The sequence below is a fragment of the Sminthopsis crassicaudata genome, chromosome 4 (genome assembly GCF_048593235.1).
Source record: "Sminthopsis crassicaudata isolate SCR6 chromosome 4, ASM4859323v1, whole genome shotgun sequence".
Lineage (NCBI taxonomy): Eukaryota > Metazoa > Chordata > Mammalia > Dasyuromorphia > Dasyuridae > Sminthopsis > Sminthopsis crassicaudata.
The window spans coordinates 221,289,620-221,314,800 of record NC_133620.1 but is presented as its reverse complement, the minus strand read 5'-3'; the positions used below and the strand labels follow the sequence as shown (position 1 = coordinate 221,314,800).

The 25,181-nt window shown below is 35.0% G+C and overlaps 1 protein-coding gene across 1 annotated transcript in view; it reads right to left on the bottom strand.

The window, feature by feature from the left end:
- Positions 1–25,181, bottom strand: part of MDN1 (midasin AAA ATPase 1) — a 170,314-nt gene that overhangs the window by 5,128 nt on the left and 140,005 nt on the right. Inside the window, 23 exon segments of the mRNA XM_074310297.1 lie at positions 304–446; positions 1,016–1,079; positions 2,305–2,419; positions 2,526–2,599; positions 3,165–3,339; positions 4,522–4,637; positions 5,810–5,899; positions 8,884–9,053; positions 9,890–10,060; positions 11,034–11,235; positions 12,789–12,890; positions 13,422–13,583; positions 14,081–14,403; positions 15,372–15,513; positions 15,909–16,061; positions 16,706–16,890; positions 17,677–17,818; positions 18,998–19,135; positions 21,683–21,844; positions 22,722–22,894; positions 23,103–23,258; positions 23,726–23,949; positions 24,228–24,731. Of these exon segments, the coding sequence (XP_074166398.1) occupies positions 304–446; positions 1,016–1,079; positions 2,305–2,419; positions 2,526–2,599; positions 3,165–3,339; positions 4,522–4,637; positions 5,810–5,899; positions 8,884–9,053; positions 9,890–10,060; positions 11,034–11,235; positions 12,789–12,890; positions 13,422–13,583; positions 14,081–14,403; positions 15,372–15,513; positions 15,909–16,061; positions 16,706–16,890; positions 17,677–17,818; positions 18,998–19,135; positions 21,683–21,844; positions 22,722–22,894; positions 23,103–23,258; positions 23,726–23,949; positions 24,228–24,731 (3,886 nt within the window).

Genomic DNA, 25,181 nt, shown 5'->3' with positions numbered 1-25,181 from the left:
GATCATGATATAGTAATACCAGTAAAATGAGGAAAGAAGTAATGAATGTTTTCAAAGGTGTTTAAACCCATTCTCAAAAATGGTGTAAACTGGACTAAAAATTTAAGTAGGTTCCTTTAAAGTAGGGATTGTTTCACTTTTGTCTTCCAATATAGCATATAGTGTAAACAGCTGTCAGATTTAATTGAAGGTGTAAAAACCACAATCCACTTTATAAAGTGATCAACATGAAACCACGTTTCTGATATAAAAGTCACAGGAAAAACTGTCAAACATATACTTTTCCTGCTAGCACCCACTTACCCGAGAATTGGGATTATCCAATATGACAAAGATGACAAAAATGTTTGCACTGCGGGCAGCCTGAACTGCTGCTGTGACTCGGTCTTTCCCCTCCAAGAAAAGGCCTCGGCCATCAGAGACTATGAGAAGCAGCTGTGCTGTTTCTAAGTAAGCAGTACATAGGAGAAGGAATAAAATGAGTCATTTTTAATAATTCAATTACCCATATTAGGAAAAAAATCTAGCAACTTTTAAAAATTGCATTAATGCCACAACAGAAACATTTAGAAAATGAAAAGCTATAACAAAAGTTATGTATAAGCCTTGTGAAAGAAACTCTTGTGTGGGGGTTTTATTGGCAAGGGAGGTTTATCCACAATTTCTACCCACTAGTTGAATCCCAGGCTCCTAAGCTACATACAGTGGGATGAGCACAGAGCAAGGAAGCCTATGTAACATATATTTATGTATCTTTGTATTCAAAAACCAGGAGGTGGGGTATAGTTGATTATAGATTAGGCTCACGGTACTTCTCCATTATTATAGAAATTTATACCCAGGAATTTCCATCTTTGTCTGAAATTACCAGCCACGAATGCATTTTAAGAAAAGATTTCCAGAAGTGCAGACATTCAGAGGCAGTGATAGGTTTGCATATTGTATGGCAAATAGGCTGAAAATGTAGAACAAGTGGTTACTAATTTACTATCAAAGAGAAGAGAATTGAACTCACCTGGACTGGTATTTTGAGAGAGCTGCTGTGCAGCAGTGAACATGCTGGCTGATGATTCTAAAAACTGAATGAACAAGAACCAGAAAAAAGAAAAGAAGAAAACTCTTTGTCATTTCTTGCCCTAAGGTACACAGAAGACATTATCCCCTAAGGGGCCTATATTTCTTGATTACAGGTAAGGAAATAAAAACCTTCCATCCTATACAGATTGGAAAACTTTAGAAGCTGCATTATGGCATCTCTGGGGTACACAACTTCGCAGGCTTGGTCAAGATAAATGCAAGAAAATAATGCCTAGTGTTCTATAAAGGACAGTCCAAGTGTAAGGACATGACCCTCATAGTTTCCAAAAGGAACAGTGAATTTTGATGAGCAAACTAAAAATCCCAAAACATGCTCAAAAAAGAGCCTCCCTTACAATAATCATACCCAACAACAATAACAAAGAAACTTTAAAGTCTAAAGGCAGAATCATGAACTAGAGAATCCAGAAGACTGAGCAATGACTCCTGGAATGATTCAGAAAATGGCAAAAAATCCTTGGATTTTGTCTCTCCAAAACATCTGAGAGAATCATTAGGAACAGATAATTCTCTTTACAAAATGCTCCAAAATTCTCAAGATAAAACTGGCCATGACACTTAAAAAAAGTTCTAGACTCCTGTCTAGAACCAGTTCTATAATTCAATGTTTACAGGTGTCACTTGGATGCACTATTTAAAAAAAAAAAAAAAAAAAATCACCTGAGGCCTGCCTTACTTCCCCATTTCATTTTTTCTTCCTTCCTCTACTTCTTTCCACAAAGTACTGGGAGTTATGCAAAAGAGTAAAAACATTTTGGGGGAAGAGATAAGTAGGCACAGAATTGTAATTATTGGTAAATTAATCCAAAGGATATTTGGAGAGTTCAGAAATATAGGCCAAATCCTGTTTTACATCAAGAAAATGTCCACATTTCTAAATTTCATGTTCTAAATGTCAATTAAAATAAAGGGGGAATCAGCTAAGGCATGGGAATCTTTCTGCAATTCACAATACTCTGAAAATAGTTGATCTGAAAAAAAATTGATGCTAGACTATGGGTGGAGAATGATGTTTATTTTTGTGAAACTTGACTGATGCTATTTGTTTTTACTAAACTGCTTTTTTCTTTCTTATTCTTTGTTAAGATAGAGGAAAGATATTCAGAAATTAAAGCGACATAAAAATAAGAGACAAATTAAAAATTAAAGAAAATAACTGCAAAAGACCATTTGATTCAAATAACATTTGCACTTTTTTCCCCATACCTGAGCAATCTTAGTTTTCTTTTGTTGGAATTTACAGTGCTGCAGTATCCGGGTTCCTGATTGATCATTAAACTGTTCATGGAATGGATGCAGCAGCTGAATAGTTTCCCCAAAGCTGGGAGGAAAAAAATACAAGAATATATTTTTATTATATGACTTAAATAATCAAACCTCAATTTGTTTGGGGTTTTTCCCTCCCTAAAATGAAAGAGCATCCCTACCTGTATACAGCAATCTGACCCACTTCCAAAAGGGACAGAGCATTTCCAATCACTGCCAATGATTCATATGCAAGCTATAAAAAAATATAGAAGTTGAAGAAAGAAAATAAATATTACATGCTAGATACTATGTTGAGTACTTTAAAAATATCAATTCATTTGATCCCACAATAACCCTAAATTGCAGTTGAATGAAATGAGGCAAATAGAGAATAAATGACTTGCTCGGGGTTACCTAATCTAGTGAATGTTTGAGGCTCAAAATATTGTCCTTTGATAAAATGATCAGTATTTTTCTTATGCAGCAAGATAACTGTATAAATATGTATGCATATATTGGATTTAACATACATTTCTACCATGTTTAACATAAATAGAACTATCTGCCATTTAGGGGAGAGAGTAGGGAAATTGGAACACAAGGTTTTTCAAGGGTTAATGTTGAAGAATTAACCATGTATATGTTTTGAAAAATAAAAAGCTTTAATCTAAAAAAAATAAATAAATAAATAAATAAAGATGAACTGATCAATACTATAAGCAATTCACATCCACTTGTAAAGATGTTAAAAAAAAAAAAAAATCTGGTGACTGCATTATCACCCATCATGCAAATCTCTTATTGTCTTTTCTCTTTACCTGTTTGGTGTGGTTGTCTTCCATACTAGAGGAATCATCAATGGCCAAGCAAATCTGATATTGGCGTTTGCTGGGCTTGGTCCTTCGAAGCCAAATTTTGTCCTTCCGAAACTGACTAGCAATATATGGAATGACTTTCCGCATGTTCAGTCGTTTCCCTGAACGATAGTCTCCTCTGTGAATTTATGGGGGAAAAGATATAAATATGTATTGTTTGCTATACATTTGCTATATATTTTGCTATACATGCCATTACATCTGTAATGCAGAGCTTATATCAGTCCATTACTGGACTGGTACTTTTTAAAAATAACAAAATCACCTTAATGTAACCTTTCAAATCAAATCCATCAAAACAACTGAAGCAATCAAAGGCACCATCAATTGAGGTTGAAGAGTTCAGATGATGCTGGCCAACACATAAAAATTTGAATGGATAAACCAATAGCTAGGTAAACATAAAATGAGTTTTTAAAAATAACATTTCTATAAAAAATAGTAGTTTTAAAAATATATCAAAAATTGTTTGATTCTGTTTAATTTAGGGGAACAAGTGAGTAGAGCTGTGAAGTAGAACCAAAATCATAAAAGAAAAAAGCATTTAAAGACCCTCAATTCATGGATCCAGACCTTCATGGCTCTGACTATGGAAACAAAATTATTATTAATAACTACCTTATGTGAATAGATGCATGGAAAACATCAGTTATTGTTTTTGAAAAGAGGTTAATGCAATGAGATGAACCAAATCAGTTCCATTTGTTCAACAATGAAGAGAACCAGCTACACCCAGTGAAAGATCTATGGGAAATGAATATGAACCATAACACAGCATTTCTATTCCCTCTGTTTTTGTCTGCTTGCAATTTTGATTTCCTTCTCAGGTTATTTTTTACCTTATAGCTAATTCTGACTTTTCTTGTGCAGCAAAATAACTATGGATATATATACATATAATGTATTTACCATATACTTTAACATATTTAACATGTATGGGTTTGCCTGGCATCTAGGATAGGGGGTGAAGGGAAGGAGAGGAAAAGTTAAAAAAGGGGGTTTTGCAATTGTCAATGCTGAAAAATTACCCATGCATATATGTTAAAAAAAAAGAGAGAGATTAATGGATGAACTTCATGAATATTAAAAATTCCTAACACAAATAACTTGGAACCCAAATGATAAACTTTACTCCAAATCACATAAAAATAAATTCAGAACACCAGCAATATTATGGTATATTCTTTCTCCATAACTAGGTTGTATTTCTCAGTATTCATATAGACAGATTTTTATAATTGCCAAAATCACCAAGTTTCCTTTATACTCTAAGTATCAATGACCTGAAAATATCACTTACTTTAGCTTAGCTGCCTGGGTGGGCTCCAAGATAAGTCTAAGTTGTTCACAGAGTTGCTGTGAGAGAGGGGCAGTCAGGACAAGGTATTGTTGCCACATCTCAGCTGCTGCTTTCTCCTAGGACAAAAAATGTAGATACCCTCATTACTTGAGAGTAAATTGTGAAGGTACTTTTTCTCAAACATTTGCCTTTTTTGACTCATCCCAAACATTCTATTTCATGAAAAATATGTGACCACTCAATTTTAACTGATGGAAGAAAAAACTCTATACAAGGATGGACTAGATTATCCACATGTCCAAATGCAGCCACATCTGCTCTAAATGAAAGATTCCTTTTTTTAGTAGATGGGTGCTGATAACAGAAAAGCCAACCACTTCATCACGGATACATTTCCAAAAGTGAAGTTGCCAAGCAAATAAAAATAGCTCCACAAGAACTAACCATATAAATTAGTTTTCTGCTTATCCAACCAACATGTTTTTTCTACTAATATAATAGGCCCAGTATATTGGCACATGCATATGTGTGATTATAATGAAAAATATTTCTCTCAACAAAGTCACCAAAAATTAAAACCCTCCCCTGATTAATCAAGACTGTCACAAGTAAGTGGACTGCTTTTACTTCCTCCTCTCTCTTCCTTCCCTTTTTTCCCCCAATTAATGTACCACTGCCTTTGATCAGTACATGCTTCCTGGGTGTTTCCATCAAAGACCAAGGAAGAGAAATCAAAGCAATTTGAACAAATCAATTTTGCTGGTTTTTTTTTTTTTTTTAAATTCAGATAAAAAGGCAAAAACCATTGGATAAGATAAAGCTTTTAAGGTTTCAATTATCCATGCCATTGCTGTTCTCTATTATTAACAAGAGGTATGAAGTTTTCTAGGTCTTTAGAATTGATTTATGGTTGAGATTTCTTAAAAGAACCCATGGATACAGCACAGTGGAGAGATCTCTGAATTTAGAGTCAGAAAAACTGGTTTCTAATCCAGGTTCTGCCAATGTAAACTGTGTGACTTCTGACACATAATGTTGCCTCAAGGGCAGTGAAAGCCAGACTATAGCTTTCCAATGAGATGGGAAATCTTAGTCCTTAACTGACTGCCCTGGCCCAGAGGATCCCCTCCATATCTCTAAGGAATCTGCCTACTTTGGCCAGTGAAGTGTGAGGATCCCTGGATTTTGTTTTTCCACCTTGCACTGGAACACTTTTTAGCTAAATTGATGACTGTTCATGTCAACATCCTGGTGTTTGTTTAAAATCCATCTAACAAAGGTCACTTACTTCATCTGGGTGTCCTGGTTCTTGATTTTGCCATGCTTCTAGTTGTCTTTCCAGCTCTTCCCGTAGTTGTCCAACATCTCTAAGAATGTGCTAAGAAAGCAAGAGAAATTAGTTCAAACAGGACAGGTAAGTCCCATATTTCTGTCATAGGATACCTCTGCCTCAATCTTTCCCAGTGAAAGCTAAGTCACACCTTGTATACCAAAGACTTAATTTAACTTCATATTTAGAAAACACTGTGAGACTGAGATAATTGCTGAAATGCCTTCCAAATCCAAGATTTTAGCATGACACACTGTCTCCCTTCACCTTTTTTTTTTTTTTTTTTTTTTGCTTCATGTCTCAATGTATAGATAGTGCCAGAGTTTAGCAAAGGCATATAAATTTATAAGTAAAAAAAAGATAAACAAAAAAAGTAGCTGTAATTTTCTTCAGGTTGGCCATAAATCAAAAATGTAAGTATACACATCCATCAGCAATAAGATAATGACTACAATGGGACTAAGGGCAGTAAAATGGAGTTTAAAGCCATCATGGCCACCAAACATAGCTAAGTAAGGACTGCCTCCCTCTTCTGTTCTATGAAGAATGTAAATAGCCCTGTTTTGCTGTGACTTATCGTTATTGTAGATTGATGCATGAAATGATGTGAAGAGGGCATCACCTTTCAATTTATTTTTAAAAAAGAAGAGGATTATCCCCGAAATGGATTTTAGAAAATTCTAAAGACAGTGCTGAATACTTCCTTGTTTCCCATATCCTGTAATATCCTAGGGAAGGGCACACTCCCCACTATTTTAATCACAATTTTTCTGAAACCTACTTTATTGATGCTTGCCATGCTTTTTCATGGAATTTTTATTTTATTTTATTTTTATTAAAGCTTTTTATTTTTCAAAACATATTCATGGATAATTCTTTGATATTAACCCTTACAAAACCTTCTGGTCCAATTTCCCCTCTTTCCCCCACCTCCCCTAGATGGCAAGTAGTCCAATATATGTTAAACATGGTAGAAATATATCTCATGGAATTTAATTCCTGTTCAGTTTTACTCTCTCTCTCAACCCCAATCCCCTCCCTAATGCTCAGGATATTCAATATACACATTAAAGCCCCTCACTTTGGCTTTCTCAATTATTCTATGTTCTATTTCTTGGATTTCCCCATTATATAGAACTATATCCACCGTGACTTTAAATTCCTGAAATTATAATTTTCTCATGGGTATTTTTTTCTTCCTCTCTCACTGTACTTTTTTTTCCTCCAGTCCTCTAAAATCTATTCTTCATCTTCAATTTCCAGTCTAGTTTCTTTATTCCTCCCTCTTTTCTCTCACTTTGGCTGTTTTTTTCTTTTTTTCCTTCATCTCAATCCTATGAGTTAGTCAGTTCTACCAAAGCATTCAAGCCTTGAATCCTTTGCTCCTTTATTCTATTACTCCTGATACCCTGCCAAATCGTAACTCTGCTTTCTCCTAACCATCTATCTTCTTAGATAGTTGAAGTCTCGAGGCCACTGAGTTCTCTGTGAATTTTTCTTTACTAAGCCATCCCTGCTGTACAGCAGTCCTTTTATTCTTCCCCACTGGATTCCCTAGCACATGTGGATGTGAGGAAAAAGTTTAAGAAACCCTACCCTATAGTATCTCTTTTTTCCTCCTCAAAAGAGGTCTTTACTTCCTAATACACTCAGAAAAGATTACTTGCTGTGGATTTCCCCTTCTCCCAAATATACTATATCTCTTGCTGCAGTCTCTGAGGGAAAAGCAGCCCTCTTCATGTGAAAGTCAGCCTTACTCATTGTGCCTCTCAAAAATCCATTCCCTCTCTTCTTCCATCTCTTCTCATCTCTCTCCTGGATTTTTCTCTACTGCTCTCAGTCCTGCTGCTCAAATGAAAGTGCTCTATTTTTTCCAAATCTCTTAACTTTATTGTTCAAAGATCTTTTCTCAATCCTCACTCTCACTAGATATTCTGCAACTTTTTACAGTGTCCACCACCATCTACGCAACATTCACTCTCTTTCTTTCCCAGCTTTTATAACACTGCTTTACCAGGTTTCTCAACTGACATAACTGCTCTTTCTCAGTCTTCTTTGCTGGACTATCATGTATCACACAACTATTAAGAATAGATAATTTTACAAAAATCTTTCCCAAAGATTTTTATCTTCAATCTCTCTCGATGATCTTGAGGCAGCATAACCTCTCTTATTTCCATGCATATCATTCTGAATATATCCATTCTGAATCTCTCTACATCTCCAACTGTCTAGTGAGCAGACTTGGATATTTCAATGTCTTTTAAAACTCACCCTGTGCAGAAAAGGATTTACGTGCTTCTTCTCTTCTCTCCCACCCTTCACCCTGCCATCTACGCAAGCTGCTCCTACTCCTCACAATCCTCCATGCTTCTCCACCCTTGTATGCCACTCCTTTCCTTAAGTCAAAATTTTGTCACCTCTTGCCTCCACTCTTCATCTGGTGTTCCTAATTATAGTCTCTCCCTTCTTTTTACCTTTTCACACAGCTTTCAAGTTGCTGTTTGTAAAATAGAGGTCTAACCAAGCTACTTCCCTTCTTAAAAATCTTAAATGTCTTTCAATTGGCTAGGATAAATCACAAATCCTTTCTTATCTATCACTCCCACCTTACTTCATAATGCACTGGATGTTGTAGCCAAACTGGACTACATGCTATTCTGTGAAGTTTACATTCCAACTTCCACCTCCACACCTTTGCAAAGTCTGTCCCCTCTTGCCTGGAATGCACTCCCTCCTAACTTTGGACCCCTTAAAATCCCTTAAATCAGAGGCTACTTCCCAAAAGAAGAATTTCCCCTTTCCCACAGTGGTTAATGCTTTCTTCCTCACTAACTTAGTTTTACTACTTATCTTTGTATATAGTAGATAACAAGCTCCTTAAAGATATATTTTCTTTTGTGTTCCCAGTGTCTTACACATAGCAAGCACTTGGTGTTCATTGGATTGAATTTGGAAATCATTTTTAAAAGCATTTTGGCAATTTTTGAAATTGGAAATTTATCAAATCAAATTAACCAAACTTCTGATACCTGGAAAGTCAAGTCCGTGAGGTACTGAGATGCTGTATGGATGGTTGACTCTCTGCTTCTCTCTTGCTTTTCATTTTCCATCTTAGTAGGTGGTGATTTGTCTGGTCTCACATCTTGGTCTTTTTCTGTGTTACTTGGCTGGATTTCCATTTCAGTCTCATCATTACCTACTGTTACATGAAAATGTATTAATTAAATCCTATGCTATTATCTAAACTTGGTTTATTCCCTTGGCACCATGGTTAATTCTTTTATTTCTTCTTAAATATCATTTACTGATTCTAATCTTCCAGCACTCTTCATTAGAAGGCCTTACCTCCTACTGATATAGCTTCACTCAAATATTCCTAACTTCTCTTCCACATAATACCATTCCTAATTTCTTCTACTCTTAAGAGATAGCTTTCCCCTTGTCTTTATGTAAATATTTCCTTTAATATTCTAAGCTGCAATGCTTCTCCTCTGTCCAAGATGTCACTTCTACTATTATCAAGTACTTAAGTAGTGATGAATTTCTCTGACTATTCAAGAAGCAAGAATTAGAACTAAGTCTTCCTCTGCTAGGCTGCCTACAGCTCTGCATTCTGCACATAATTCTGGCCCTTTAGTGAGGGGCACTTAGCTATCAACTTGCTTTAGGTTCCTGATGGAAGGATAATTTGAGTTCAAATGAATCAAATTTTTTCAGGTATCTTCCTTCAGTTACATAAATCTCATGACTCGGGCAAGGGCCCAAGATAAACATGTCCAACGCATTCTATTCAGAAAACATAGAACTTCAGGAAGTTTTCTCCTTCAAAATTAGAAATCAGGTTTTCATTACAAAGATGGCTTTTTTTACCCCCCTCAAATTAGAAACTTAACACTTGACATAGAACCAAAACCTAAAACAGTTATATACTAAAGAATTACACAGGCTATCAACTTTTGTGATCACCAGGATACAAGTTTTAACTAGTTATAGAGAAAGACATGAGATATATAGCAGAAGAGGAATTAGGCTTACCTTGGGTTGTTAAGGCACCAGATTTAACTTCATCTGGCTTCAATTCCTGTGTATTTATTGTTTTGAGATCATCTTCTTGTTCTTCTAGTTCCATAGGAGCATCTTCTGAGTTTTCTTTCTGCTCATTGCTGGGGGGATGAGCAGACTGTTGCTGCTCCTGGCTGGCCACATCTATGGTCAAAGCATAAAAATCCATCTAGATCACAGAAAGTAAACACAATACTTCCCTAATTTCTAATTTCAGAGATTTATTAGTGTCACTGTCTGACTTATGCAAAATACTTCATAATGCATGCCTCAGAGTCCTCTGTGTTGCACAGAGATAAAAGTACCTCTCACTATTTTCTACAGATGTGTGAATATGTGAAATAATTTATCAGTACTATGGGAAAATGTACACTAAATAAATACAACTGAATCCATAGGAGAGAAGTGTGATTCAGCACCAAGAATGCTGAATTTGGGATCTGAATACTTAAGTTTGAATCTAGACTCTTGGATATAACTGTCCAACTTTGGCCAAGTTACTTAATTGCTCTGAGATTCAATTCCCTTATCTGTAAGATGGGATGAATACTTTCTCTACTTTTCTTAATAAGGTTATTGTGAAGAAAATGTCTTGTTAGCCTTTCAAGTGCTACAGAAAAATAAGCTGTTTTTATTGGGCTGTCCTCCTCAGGTAGCTATCATTAACTTTATCCCATGTAGATGGATGGCTACATAGAGAGGTCAGGGAGTGACCTTTAGGAGAAGGGAATGCATATTTGAATCTGATGCTAGACCTAATTCATTGCTCCATTTTGCCTCTCCTTTTCACTAAGTGAGGAAAACATCTATTTCAAATCCATAACTCTTCATACTGGAGATGCCATCTTTAAGTGAGTTTTAAGCAACAAACTACCTTAGATTCATTAACAGTATATTAGGTGGGGTTATTTAAGAATGACAAAAACATTTTAAAAAGCACATTGGGAATAGAAATCTTTCAGCTTTTACTGCAATAGACACTTTACATTGCAATTTCCTCTAAGAGTACTTCTGCAGAACCCTAAGTCCACAAGGAAATTGCATAGATTCAGCTCACAAAGAGATATAGAACATCAACCAGGACTATGACTGCTCTGTGGTAACCAGTGATATTCACCATAGGTCTGTGTATCATAGGATTCACTGTCTTGCTTAACATATTCAAATGCATCAGCTTCTTCCACTTTCGCTTGTGGCTGGGCTGATTCTTGCTCTGCTGGGCTGGTGGATTCCACTGTTCTTAGACGCTTATGCACATGCTCATTGTGGTCTCCCATGGAACGCTCATTGTCAGCCTGGCCAGGCTTTCTTTTATAACTCTGTGGATAAATAGTCAAGGGACATGAACAAGGAGTTTCCCATGAAGGAATCTACAGTCATATGAAAAAATGCTCTAAATCATTAATAATAAAAAAAATTGATTAAAACCATCTTGAGATATCATTTTATATCTACCTGATTAGCTAAAATAATAGAGGAGGAAAGTGACAAATGTTGGAGAGAATGTGGAAAAATTGGGACACTGATTCATTTTTGTTGGAATTGTGAACCTGATCTAACCATTTTGGAGAATAATCTGGAATTATGACCAAAGAGTTATTAGACTACCTATATCCTCTAATAACAATACCACTACTTGGCCTATTTCCAAGGAATAAGGAAAAGAATCTATGTTCTGAAATGTTTATAACAGCTTTATGAAAATTGGGGGGATACCCATCAACTGGGGAATGGCTGAACAAGTAGTAGTATATGATTGTGATGAAATACTAGTATGAGAAATAATGAGCTCAATGATTTTAGAAAAACATGGAAAAGATTTGCGTGAAATGAGCAAAATCAAGACGACACTATACAGTAACAGCAATATTATTTTAAGAATGACTGAGTGAATTAGTTATTTTGACTTTTATAAACACCCAAATTAATTATAAAGGAATATTAAGAAAGACCCTATCTGTATCCAGAGAAAGAGAATTGATAAATAAAAGTATGTATTGAATAATTTTACATACACAATATGCAAACACATATTTTTAACTAATAGTAGCCATCTCTAGAGTGGAAGAGAGGAAGGAGTTGGATGGGAAAAAAAGAGGGAAAAAGAAATTTACATGACCATTTTGTTGTATATGTGAAAGAAATAGCAAGATCTGCAGTGTCATATAAAATCATCTTTTCTATTTCATTATGAAAATGCTTTATTTTCTTCCATAAATAAAAAATAAAATAGATTCTGGGGGAAAAAAACTTTGTAGATGTATTAAAACATGGGTGACTGGTTTTGATAAGCACCTTGGAAAAAAGATTTATTCTTCTAATTGTCAATTAGGCAACCTAACAAATAGAAATTTTATGGAATGAATCATTCATTCAATAACCACTTAGATACCTACATGTCAGAATCTAGGAATTGACCGTTATCAGAGGATAAGCCTAGCTGAATTCAGAAACACCCAGTACCAAACTAGCTGCTATCAGAGACCATAAATGAAAATTATGAGCATGCTGTGTGATTTGTGACAATGGAAGTAGTTATGCCAACAAAATCAGAAGTCTGTAAGTATAGCACTATGTGCCAAAGTATAAAACTCTGATAGATACTTATATGGAACAAAGAAAATGTAGCATAGTTCCTTCCTGAACCATAATGCTCAAAGGGAGAAAGTTCCAGCAAAGTGGCCCTATCAGGAAAAGCAATTTTAACGTAGTGCTTCTGGGACACAAGATTAGAAAGAGGACAGAGCACGAGAGACAACAACAACAACAACAACAACAAAAAAAAAAAAAAAAAAAAAAAAAAAAAGATCTTGTTTATAAATGCTCTTTTCTATAACCTACATATCAGTTGAGAAGAAAAACAGAAAAAGACCTGTGTTTTTTTCTTGCTTTGCTTTTGAGAAGCCAATCGGGACATCAGCTTGGACTCATGGCCCTCTGCTTGCCTTGCATCTGCAGTACCACTTCCATGTTCCTGAAAATCCAAGGCCAAAGAAGAATAAAGCAAGAAGAAATTCATCAACAATTTATTCTAGTAGATAACAACTAATTTAACATTTGTTGACCTTACATTCTCACTACCTAGATCAATGTATAAGAACATTCCTTTCATGATTTAGGATATACAAATACAAGTTAAAAGTATTTGTAAGATTAATGGCTAACCAAAAACAAGCTAACACTGTTACAAATATATCAGTGTAGGAATGCCCATTCTAATCCCTTCTAGGGGGTTATTTTTTAAAAATAATTACGCTTACTTCTTTGAACCCATCATACCAGTAACACTTGCTATTTACAAATCTCTTAAATACATGCTCTTCTATAGATTTCTGTATACATGAAGCATAATCAAAGGTGAACTGTGGAGTGTTCAGAAAAGCAAATAAAATAATATATCCCTATAATTACCAAGACTTCTTTCAATATGGGTAAGGGGAAAAAAAGGGGGTTTAATCATCATATAAGAATAAGCCTTGAACTGTAAACTAAAATCCCTAATTACCTCTTTAGCTTGGTCCTTCTCAGATGCAGCTCCGGCAAGCTCAATAGCAATCTCACTCTGGAGGTTCTCCTCTCCTATCTGCCCACAGGACTCATGTTCCTTCCTATCCATGGCTTCAGTTACCTCTTCATCCACTTCTGGAAGTTCCTTTTCTTCCTCTTCCTAGGATCAATGTGAATATAATAATTAGCATCATAAGAGGAGGCAATACAAAGGAAACCATCAAAACTAGCAAGTAGGCAGTAGCCTACTTACTATTAGAGTGCTTTTCTCAAGTCCTTGGCCAGAGGGCACTTAAGCAGATTGAAAGTCATATCAGGAGATCTTTTAGTCTAACCCCACCATTTTCCATTTGTATTTCTACCCTATTGTCTTACAAATGAAGAGTCCTAAAGAGATCAAATGATTTGTTCAACTTCATACTGAACTGGGTTATGATTTAAACCCAGATCCTTTGCCTCTCAATTCAGTTCTTTTTACTGCTCCATGCTGTCGGATGAGCAGAAACTAAACTATTAAATACATCACAAGTGTATGAATAAGAATGTTTTTCTCGCCCCATCTCCCCACATAACAAAAACATTTTTTTCCTTTCTCCTTCCTTCTTTCTTCTCAGTTCTTTCCTTCTTTGTTTGAAGGATAACCATAATCACACACACCTGAGGCTGGAGGCCTGGGTGAGTAGGGACTTCACCCTTCTCACTGGCTTCCTCACTGGCCTCTTTGTTCTCATCCTCTGGGTACTGTGGCTCTTCCTCGGCTGCATTCTCCTCTGAGTTTTCAACGTGATCTTTCTCTTGATCATCTGTTCCTGACTCTGCCTCTTTTTCCTCCTCCTTTTTGCTATCTTCAGATACTCCTTCTTCAGGCACATCTTGATCTTTAGCCTCCTCAGGAATAGCATCTTCATCTTTTTCCTCAGCTCCAAGGCCAGCTTCTTCTGGATCCACTGGCTTCTCATCTATTTCAAGAGGATTCACTTCTGGAGAAAAAAAGAGTGAGTTTCAGAAATCCACAATGAAAAGATTGCTCTGGATTAAAGAATAAATGAAACCAGCTTTTTGGGAATGTGAGAACTGAAGATTCTTCATTGTTTACAGAACTTATAGAACTTATTTGGAATTTTATATATCAAATAGTCTGACTAAAAATCTTCATGCTACTTTATAGATGAGTAGGATCATGCCTACTACTAAAAAAGCCTCAGAAGAAAGCCAAGGATGTATGGAAAAGTGGAAAAAAACACAGAAATTTAAAAGGTTCAAGTCCTTTGCTCTTTGCCCCATATGAATTTCATATATCTCGGATTCAATTTTTTTTTTATCTTTAAAATGAGGAATTTCAAGATCTATAAAAATCCCTTCCCACAATGGCAGTATATAATTATGTATCTACATAACTATTTATCTATAGCATAAATGGCTGCCGTATAGAGAGAGCACAAATGTTGAATCACTCTAGAGGATAATATTGTGGGTGCATGTGCATGAAAAAGAAAGAAAAAAAAAAAAAAAAAAAAAAAAGAACACAACCATGGTAAGAGAAAAGATAAGAAAAAACAATATGAGGGGATTAAAAGAAACATCAAGAATATAAAATAATACCAAGATTAAAGAGACATCAGCCAGTTAATAGGCTTTACTTACATATAGACTATTCTATATTCTCTTTTTATACTTTACTGCTACACAGACTACTTTACCCCTAGGAATAAAGTACTCTGTACTATAAGTGGGGAATAAAAAAACAAAAACAAGCAGAGGTGGTCATTTCAAACTGATCCCATCACATGACTTCTGGCCTGATCTCGATTTTAGCTTTTATATTTTATGAAGTTTTCTTTTTTCAATTTATAAGGATTTTTTTTTTTTTTTTTTGAGAAAGTCAAAATATATTTTTCAACCATTTTTAGCAAATTCCAACTGCTGAAGCAGTTTCTTCTACTGGTACCTCCTTCTTCAGCTTTATCCTCCTCATCACTCTTTTCTCCACCATCAAGATTCAAGTCATCAGGAAGGTCCAGAGGTTCTGGTTCAGGTTGCTTTTCTTGGTTGCCATGATAAGGATCCACTTCATTTTCATCATATTCCCTCTGTGAAAGAAAGAGAACAATGTAGTAAGAAATATCTATGTATTTTAATGCATTAGAATACAAACTCCTAGGAAGATGGGGCTGCTTCCTTTATCTCGCCATGCATTTAGGCACTTAATAAACATTAACTGAACTGAACACAGATTTATCAAAAAATCAAACATAAAAGAGATGGGAGAGCCATCCCATCCTTCCTCCCCCAGCACCAGTTCCATTCCAGTGATGCTGTCTGTTAAAAGCCAGGCTTTGTTTATTATGATGTCTACAAACTCATGATACAATTTGAACATAGAACAGTTTTCCTACATCAAAAAGCTTTAAGAGTCAGGAAGAAGTTTTCATTTCATGTCTGCAATTATCATTTTACCTAGAACTTATTTTGAAATTCTTCTTACCTCATCAATTTGTTCATGAATTTTCTCTTTGCTTTGTCCATCATCATCTGCCTCTTCTTCTCCCTCTTCTTCCTGTTTGCTTGGCTGCTTTTGATCTTTGCTCGGATTGCCTGCATCCACACTGTCATCCTTTGCAACAAGTTCAGAGTCCTCCTTAACAGACAGAAGTGGGGAAAGTATGTGATGAAGGTAAGTGTATAATGGCAGGCACAAAAACCCTTAAATCCAAATCCTATAAATTTGCTCACATTTAGTGACCAATTTAGTCACAGGGGATCATACCTGGAGAAATAAGAATCAAAGTAGATCCAAACTGCAATACAGAGAGGTATTTGTATGAAAAATATTCAAAGAGCCATGCTCAGGCAATAAATCTGAAGCTATTACTTTATATCATTCCAAGAACCAAATGACTCTGGCCTCTTCTATCTCCATCATTTTATGCTTCTGGAATAACTAAAACAATTGAAGGAATTCTGTGGCTATTAAAAAGTACATCTTTAAACCATTTTTGCCAAAAGAAGATTTATTTTTGTCCCTTTCTTCTAATCTTAATTCATCATCTACAATTTTAACCCCAGAGCAATCTCACTAACAATGAATGTAACCAATAAAAAACCTAATAAATCTTGGAAGCAGGCAGCAAGAAAGGGAAAGAAGAGGAAGAAAAATAGAAGAGGAGGGTGAGATTTATAGGGAAAAAGAAATACCAAAACATAATCTCTCATATGACCAATATAATTTATTAAGCTATGACTCTGACTTTACTATTTTTTTTCCCCTTTAAACAAAATTACCTCATCCATTCCTGGTCCAGTTTCTTCTACCTTACTATCATCTTCATCTTCATCATCATCATCATCATCATCATCATCATCACCCCAGAGTCTTTCATCTAGTTTTTCAGCTTCCTCTCCATTGAGATCTCCCATCTGTTTATCTAGTTCTTCATTTTCATTATCAGATTTCTCATCATCATTTTCTAAAAGGGGAGAGGCTTTCAGTTTAATAAGACATATCCCAAGACAGAGAGAAATGCAGATAAGATAAAGAGATATAAAAGCTAAAACCTCTTCAAAAAAGAGATACATAAAAGCTAAAACCTCTTCATGGTAAAAGAACAAAGGTTTATATATGATATCAAACAACAGCCTCCATTTACACAAAGCCTTAAATTAATCCACTGGTATGGTAGAAAGCTCAGTGAAATGCAGCAGAAGAATTAGATTTTCAGGTTTGTTATTAGTTGGGTAACTTTGAGCAAGGTTTTTCATTATTCTGGTCCTCAATTTCCTTAATTGTAAGATGAAGCATTTTAGAAGACAACCTAAGTCTCCTTTTAGCTATAATCTAAATAGCAATATTCATTTCTGCAAGATCTAGATCCCTTTCCACCCCCTGCCCCAAGCTACCATTTTCTTTCTTGCTTTGCCATGGGTAATCTCCATGTTGACCAATATATTGGCTTTGGGCAAGCACAACTTTTCAAAATTAAATAAGTCATCTTGTAAGCAAATGTATGAGGTAACTGGGGAAAAGTGGCATCTTTGAAATAACTAGAAATTTCTGCCTTTGTCAAGAGGAAGGTACACATATTTATATCAAATGTTCTTGAACCAACTACAATTCAAACAATTGTTTGAATAACACATTGTTCACAAAACACTGTAATGAACCAACTTGTTCTAACAAGTTAATGAAAACATCAAGTTTCTTGGACTTTAAGAATAAGGTGATACAGGGTCCATATTAGTCAAAAATGCCAAACCTTGCTTTTCCAGTTCCCCATCATGCATTTTCCCATCAAAGTCCTCTGACATTTCAATGGCATTATCTTCTCCTTTAATATCAGGCTTTGAGTTCGGGTCTTCTTTTTCTTTTTCTTGACCCTTTTGATGACTATCTTCTACCTATATCAAATAACATTGTCAAAGACATTAATGAACAACTTAACATTATTTAATTTTGTTTCACCATTACTTGGAATTTAAATCTAAATTTAATCATAAAATGGGGAAAAAATTGGACAACTATAAATAAGAATAAAGCAACAGTTTGCAAATTACCTCCTGAAGGACAAATCAGGCTGCTACTTTTTTTTTTTTTGGGGGGGGGGGTGAGGGGGGGGGGAGAAGGTGGTTTCAATAACAAAACTTTATTTAAAAATGAAAAATTCATTCTTAACTCAGAAACAGGAAAAGGCCACATCTTGGCCTATAAATCACCATTTGCTAAATGCTGAATAAAAATATTTTTTTCTTTTCTTTTGGGGGGCGAGGCAGAGATAGTGGGAACAGACTTGTGATTTCAGCACTTTGGTAAACACCTAGTATGGAAATTCCATCACTACATAGCAGCAACTCATATGTAGCTTACAATCTTAGAAAGTTGGGGTATTCAGAGACTAAAAGTAGCATGTCCCTAATTAAATAATAAGATTCAAACCCAGGTCTTCCTAATTTCAAGCCTGGCACATAATCCATTTTACCACACTCTCTTACAATTTAGTTGCAGATTATACAAAAAAGTAATTTCAGGATCTTTGCATATCTCTATGTCACTTTAATTAACACACATATACTAAATATCTACCAATTCAGATATTAACTGAAGTGAAGACAAAGAGTTTACTCTAAAACATATGAAAACTGGATTTTTCATCCTGAAGTTTTGATTCCAATAAAGAAAATTAAAAAAAAAAAAAAAAAAAAGATTCTTTAGCAAAGAGCTTTTAATAACAAAAGGCTACATGCCAACAGAGCATTTGTTTCCTGTTGGAAGTAAATTTTAATAAAAAGTTTTAATATAACTTCCTTGAGATTGGTTGAGTCTTTCCATAATTAAAAAAAAAACAAAAACAAAAGCACACAAGGAAAAAATACTCCGTAAAGGACCTCCCAAACCACAGAGATTTCCCAATAAAGATAAGCTCCAATACCAAAAAGCTCATTTGTTTTTCTTCAAATGGATAGGCAATAATTCTATGGCAAAGTAATAAGATTCCCTGTGACAAGTAAAAAATAATTTGTTTTTCTAATACTACCTATTAAGAAAGAAACACACAGAGAAAAAGTAGACTCATCACATACCTGCTCTTCATTTTCTATTTGGTCACTCACATCCTTCAAGCCTTCACCCTCTCCGATTCCACCTCCTTCATAGTCATGGAATTCTGATGCTCCTTCTCCTGCACATTCTTCCATCAATTCTTTAGGGAGACAAAATCCCTTTCAAAAAACAGAAATATTAAATAAGTAGTTAATTAACTTAATTAAAGAACCAGAAGAAAGGCCATTTACTTATTTTATTTTCTCACTGTCACTGCTTGCCTCCTATTTAATCATTTTATAGCTATTTCAGAAATTCTGTGAAAACTACTAAATGATTTAATTTGAAAAACTAAAAAGGAATAGCTCTATTAAGTCTTCACTTAATAAAATTCTGTTGTCCATCAAAGATTTTTTGATGATGGATTAATGAAATTAATTTTCATAGAGACCTATTAAGTTTTATTAAGTCGACACAATTTTTGAATCCAAAGGATGACACTGTCAAACACTACTATGCTGATTCATAACTTAGTTTCATTTCACATCATTCAAACTGGCAAAAATTAATCAATAATCAAAAATTGTGAAAAAATAAATACTAACAGAATCTTTGTGAAATTGTGATTAGAAGCCTTACAATAGGAACAATTAATTATGCTGAGAATTCATAAAACTTTTTATACCCACTGACCTATTGAGCCCATATCTAAGTATATATCCTAAAGGAAGAAGGACAGAAAGGCAGGTCCTGTATGTCCCCAAATACTCACATAATAGTTTCTGTGGTAGCAAAAATGTTACCCTATATCAGCTCTGTGTACCCTATATACACAATCTAGCCATACACTATCCTCCCACACAAGCTGATCTCTCCATATTTCACAAGTAACAATCCATCTCTCATTTCTTAGCTCCATAGCTTTGCACTGGCTGTTCTTTCTCATCTCTGTCTCAGAGAATCCTTTTCTTACATTTTTTGATAACCTTTCCTGATTTCTTCAGCTATTAACACCTTCCCTTTCAAATTACCTTATATCTACTTTGTATTTATTCTCCCTTTACTTATGTAGGTCCTTGTTGTTTCCGGTTCCTTGTGAGTATGAAATATTTAATTTTTACATTTTTATTTCCAATATCTAGCATAGTTCCAAGCATATAACAGACACTTAATAAATACTTGTTGATTGATGGATTGATGAACAAGAGGTACCTATATTATCGATGCATCCTTCTAGGTACAATATAAAATTATTTACCCAGTTGATGATGGAGGAATATCTGATATAGTCATAGACCAAACACTTCTTAACTATTCCTATCTGAATCAAAAAATATTGCTCTCCTAAACAAAGCACAGATCTACCCTGATTAAGCAATTCATATTGGCATATAGTTATAGTTGTGAAAAAAAATCTCATGATGTGAATGAAGTTTGTTTTTTTTTTTTTTTCTTTTTTTGCTGAGGCACTTAGGATTAAATGACTTGCTCAGGGTCCCACAGCTAAATGTCTGAGACCAAATTTGAACTCAGGTTCTCTTGACTTCAGGGCTGGTGCTCTATCCACAATGCAACCTAGCTATCCTCATCTCTTAGTTTAATGTCTCTCTTTTTAAAAAAATTTTAATAGTTTTTATTTACCAGATATATGCATGGGTAATTTTACAACACGGACAATTGCCAAACCTTTTGTTCTCATTTTTCCCCTCCTTCCCCCCTGCCAGATGGCAAATTATTCTCAAAGATTTTGAAGAGACAGGAAAAAAAAGCAAATGAATAATGAAGATGTTGCAAATAGACAAATCTGGAATTAAATAAAGAAAGGAGTACCAGTTGGATCACATTTTGAAAACTGTACAGAGTTTTTCAGCAACTATTCTTCTCAGTGAAACAAAAGCCTATCTTTGTAAAATCAGTACTTTTCTCTTGATACTATATGACTGTGAAACATGAATGCCACAATTTCCAAAGAATTAAATTTATAGGCCACCTAAAGAGGAATTAGTAGTGGGTGTTAATAATCTAAAAAATATTACCAAAATAAGAACTGTCTACAAAAAGCAGAATAAAGAATATCTATTAGACAAGAAGACAGGAGGTAGGTCAGTAGGAAGATTCAAGAAACAGATGGACAGTCTAAGAGTTCTATAAGTATCCATATAATCCTAAAATACCTATGTGGATAGACACTTGTGAAAGATTTATGGAAGGACAAAGGACAATCATAGGATTAGAAAGTGTGGATGGCTTGCGATTTGCACCATAAGATACACTTAAGTTTCTTTTCTTTCTTTTCTTTTTTTTTTTTTTTGAGGCTGGGGTTAAGTGACTTGCCCAGGGTCACACAGCTAGGAAGTGTTAAGTGTCTGAGACCAGATTTGAATTCCGATCCTCCTGAATTCAGGGCTGGTGCTCTATCCACTGCGCCACCTAGCTGCCCCTACACTTAAGTTTCAAAACAACAAATAAGAAAAAAGCATTCATTGCAATGGGGTCTCCAGGTTCTATGAATGCCTATGTATGAATTCTAATGGGTTTAACAAAATATAATTAAAAGAGAAACGATTCTTTGGAAAAAAAAATCACTTGCCAGGGCAATAGTCTCCTAAGTAATATAATATAATTCTTCCTGTTATTTTGTTAAAGTCTATCAAACAAAAACTAATTCTAAGGTTTTTGAACATTTGGGTCTCTTCTGACCTAAGTGGTCTCCAAATGCGGCTTACCTTCTGACCAAGTTCAGAGAAGACATGAGTGAGCACAGAGAGCAATTTCCCAGTGCTTCGGTGAGTTGCCAAGGACATCGTCAGGTGAAACAGGACAAGATCTGAATACCTGGAAAGCATGGGCATGAGGCGCACCAACAAGGAACAGGCTTGATTGAAGAACTATACGTTCAAACAAACAAAACAAAACTCTTCAGTGACAAGTGCCTTGTTTTGCCAAAGCAACAGTAATGGTTCACAATTCAAATTATAATCCTGGACAAGAACCTGGGGAACTGTCAGTATGTGTGAAAGACAGGATTTGAATACATATAGCCTTAATGCTAAAGTCAGCCCTCTGTAAAATATTAAATACTGCCTCTCCAGTGGTACAATAAAACATAAAATTTTACAAAACAACTATAAGATTGCTACTGGGATATTTCAACTTCTCATAGTTTAGGTTATTATGGAATGACTGAAAATTTCAATTTATTAGTTAAAATATCTTAATATTATAAACTATTAGTTTAGCATAGGAATAATTATTATTAGTAAAAATAACTTCATATATACTGTTGAATGTTAATATTTGATGGGGATTTTTTTTTTGTCTAGATCTGTAACAATATATGAAACTCCCAACAAGGAAAACCTCCTACCAATTTTGATAGGCCCCTATTCTGCAAGTTCTAGTCTTAACAGAGTTCCCTGGGGCAATAAGAAGTTGAGTAACTTATTCCATTGTCACATCAATTACCCCTATTTCCACAATGGAAATTAAATATTACATAATAAAACCTAACTGAAGATGGTCTAGCTTTCTGGTATTCAAAATTGCTTTTTCCTTTTTCAGGCATCTACTTCCAAATAGCTCAAAGTATCTACATATCAAAATCAGTCAATAATTTATCATGAACAAAATCAGGACAATTTCTCCACTATGCCATCTTGAAGACTGTTAAAGGTAGTCAGACTGGAGATCAGATGGAGTCAGAAGCTTTGTGCTGCTAGAACAGTCTGTAAATACATAAGGTATGTACTTAAAGAGTTAACTTACGTTATGTTTCTCTGTTGTACAGTCCTCACCATAAGATTTCAGCCTCTCCAAGAGCTCAGAAATAACTGAGATTATTTTTTGCACATGGAGAGAACTCACATCAGCCCATAAGTCATCTTCTAGGAGCTTTGTTAGATGTCCAGATTGTACTCTCTCCATTGAGTCTGTTGTTTCTTTGGTGACACAAAAGAAAAAGTGTCAGAAAGCCATACATATACCAAAATCAAATCTGTAGAAAGTCATGGAGCCAGTGAGATAAATCAGTGGGTATCAAACTAACAAGAATCAATGTGGTTTGAGATTTTTTCATCAAATAATTTTTTTTTTTTTACATAATTTTTACCTCACATGAAATTAATCTTTCCCTCACATGAAACTTACCACTGTCCTCTTGGGGGGTTGCTTGTTCTTTGTCATTTTTTATCTTTTGATTGTTTCTCTCTGCTAAACTCTGAGTGGCAAAGAGGATAGCCTGGATAGCAACCTCCATTTGTGCTGAGAATTCCTCCACAAATCCTTCATCCAATATGTGGTTGCCTTGTGAAATAAAAGATAATGAAGTGTTTGTACAAAAACTCTATTGGAGGGGCAGGAATGTCATGAAAGTGTGTGCAGAAATATAAGATGCTTGGTAAACAACACCAATCTTGGCCTACATTTCTGAACTAAGCCTTTCAGTCTGAAAAAAGGCAATATTCCTAATCAACTCCTGCAGTCTTGTTATTTTACACTACTATGATTTATATTCTCTAAGACAATTAACAGGCAATATCTAGCAGACAGGCAGGAAAGCTGAGAAGCGAGGTAACAAAGCCTTTACAAATTTTGTCTTGTATATATTAAACTCTTTTCCTTCCAAGCTACAGTATTTCTTCTGATGTAATCTAGATTTGAATTAACATTAATCTGGAGTTGAATAAACTAAGTTAATGCATCTACTGCTTTAGGCTTCCCATTCTTTCCCCAAAAAATCAAAAATCAAGTAGAAAAATTGTCCTTTTCACCTTGTTTGGAGGAAGTAAGAAGATGTGTTTTCCAGTCAGAGAAGTCAGTTGTGGTTTTATCAATTTCTCCTCTAATATATTCCAGACTCCTGACTAATGTGATTTGCTGTGCAATTTGCTCAGCCTGTGTCCCTGGAAGAACGAATAAGGACTCTAGGTCCTGCAATTGAGCTGAGACTTTGGACATGCAGCTCAACCCAGCAGAACACACTTCAAAATGTTTCCTGCAACAATATAGAAACATTGTAAAAGTTGAATGGGAAATGAGAGAACACAAACTTTCCCAAACATATATACCAGATAAAGCCCACATTATTTTGTGACTAGACATGATATTTAAGGCATATGCTTTTATATCTCATCTTCTACAATTAATCCAGCAAACCAGAACTAAATGAGTTCAAAGCAAAGATTTTGCATATCTGTAAATTCCAATTCTTTTTCTACGAATGATAACTTTTAATTGCACAGTGAGCTATGTTACCATGCCCCATCCACTCACCAAGAATAAAAGAGAGTTTCACAAGCCTGCTGCCTAATTTTGTCCACTTCAGCTTTCACAGCTTTAATGGCTGTTAGCATCTCAGTCACTCTTGCCATTGACTGCTGCCATAAGTCGTCTAATTTCCGCATTCGACAACCAGGGGGCAGGTACTCTCCAGACACGGGAGATGGGCAGTTCAGTTCAATTGGGATCATGTTAGGCATTGCCCCAGAAGCCTCTCCTAGAGTGGATTTGGTTACTTCTGAAGGATAGATTTTACCAGAGTAGGGAGTGGAAAGCTCATCTCCCACGTTCTTGTCATCCACCTCACTTAGAGACTGCTCCATTGGACAGCATTGAAGAAACCAGGAAAGCTGCTCAAGCATTATCATGCTTTGCATGGACAAATGCTGTAGTTTTTCAGTCCATTGCTGAATACCATCTTGAGGTGGGAAAGCAACATGATAGCCATGAGACCCGGGAAGTCTGGAATGAATTTCCTGCACACAACTGAGAAGGTTCCTATTGGAAAGAAATCAATCAAAGGAACATATTTAAAAAGTTCTTCAAATTCCAATTTAACAAACATTTATTAATGCAGACTAAGTATATAGCAGGTTTTACAAAGGGATGGACTTATATGCTCTAGGGTGGAGGCTCTTCCATTTGATCAGAACATTAAATGATTTGTGAGAGTTTGAAAGTCTACTCTAAAATCTAAAGATGAATTTTCAAAGCAAAATGCTTGCTCACTTGCTCTTGTTTATAAGAGCAAGTATATATATATATATATATATATATATATATATATATATATATATATATATATATATATATATATATATATATATAACTTCCTAGAGACTAGAGATTATTGTTCTTTGAGAAAATATCTGGGGTTCCTTTCTTATGAAATAAAAAAAAAATGAAAAAGAGATACTAAGAACTCCTATTTAAAATAAATACTTAGGG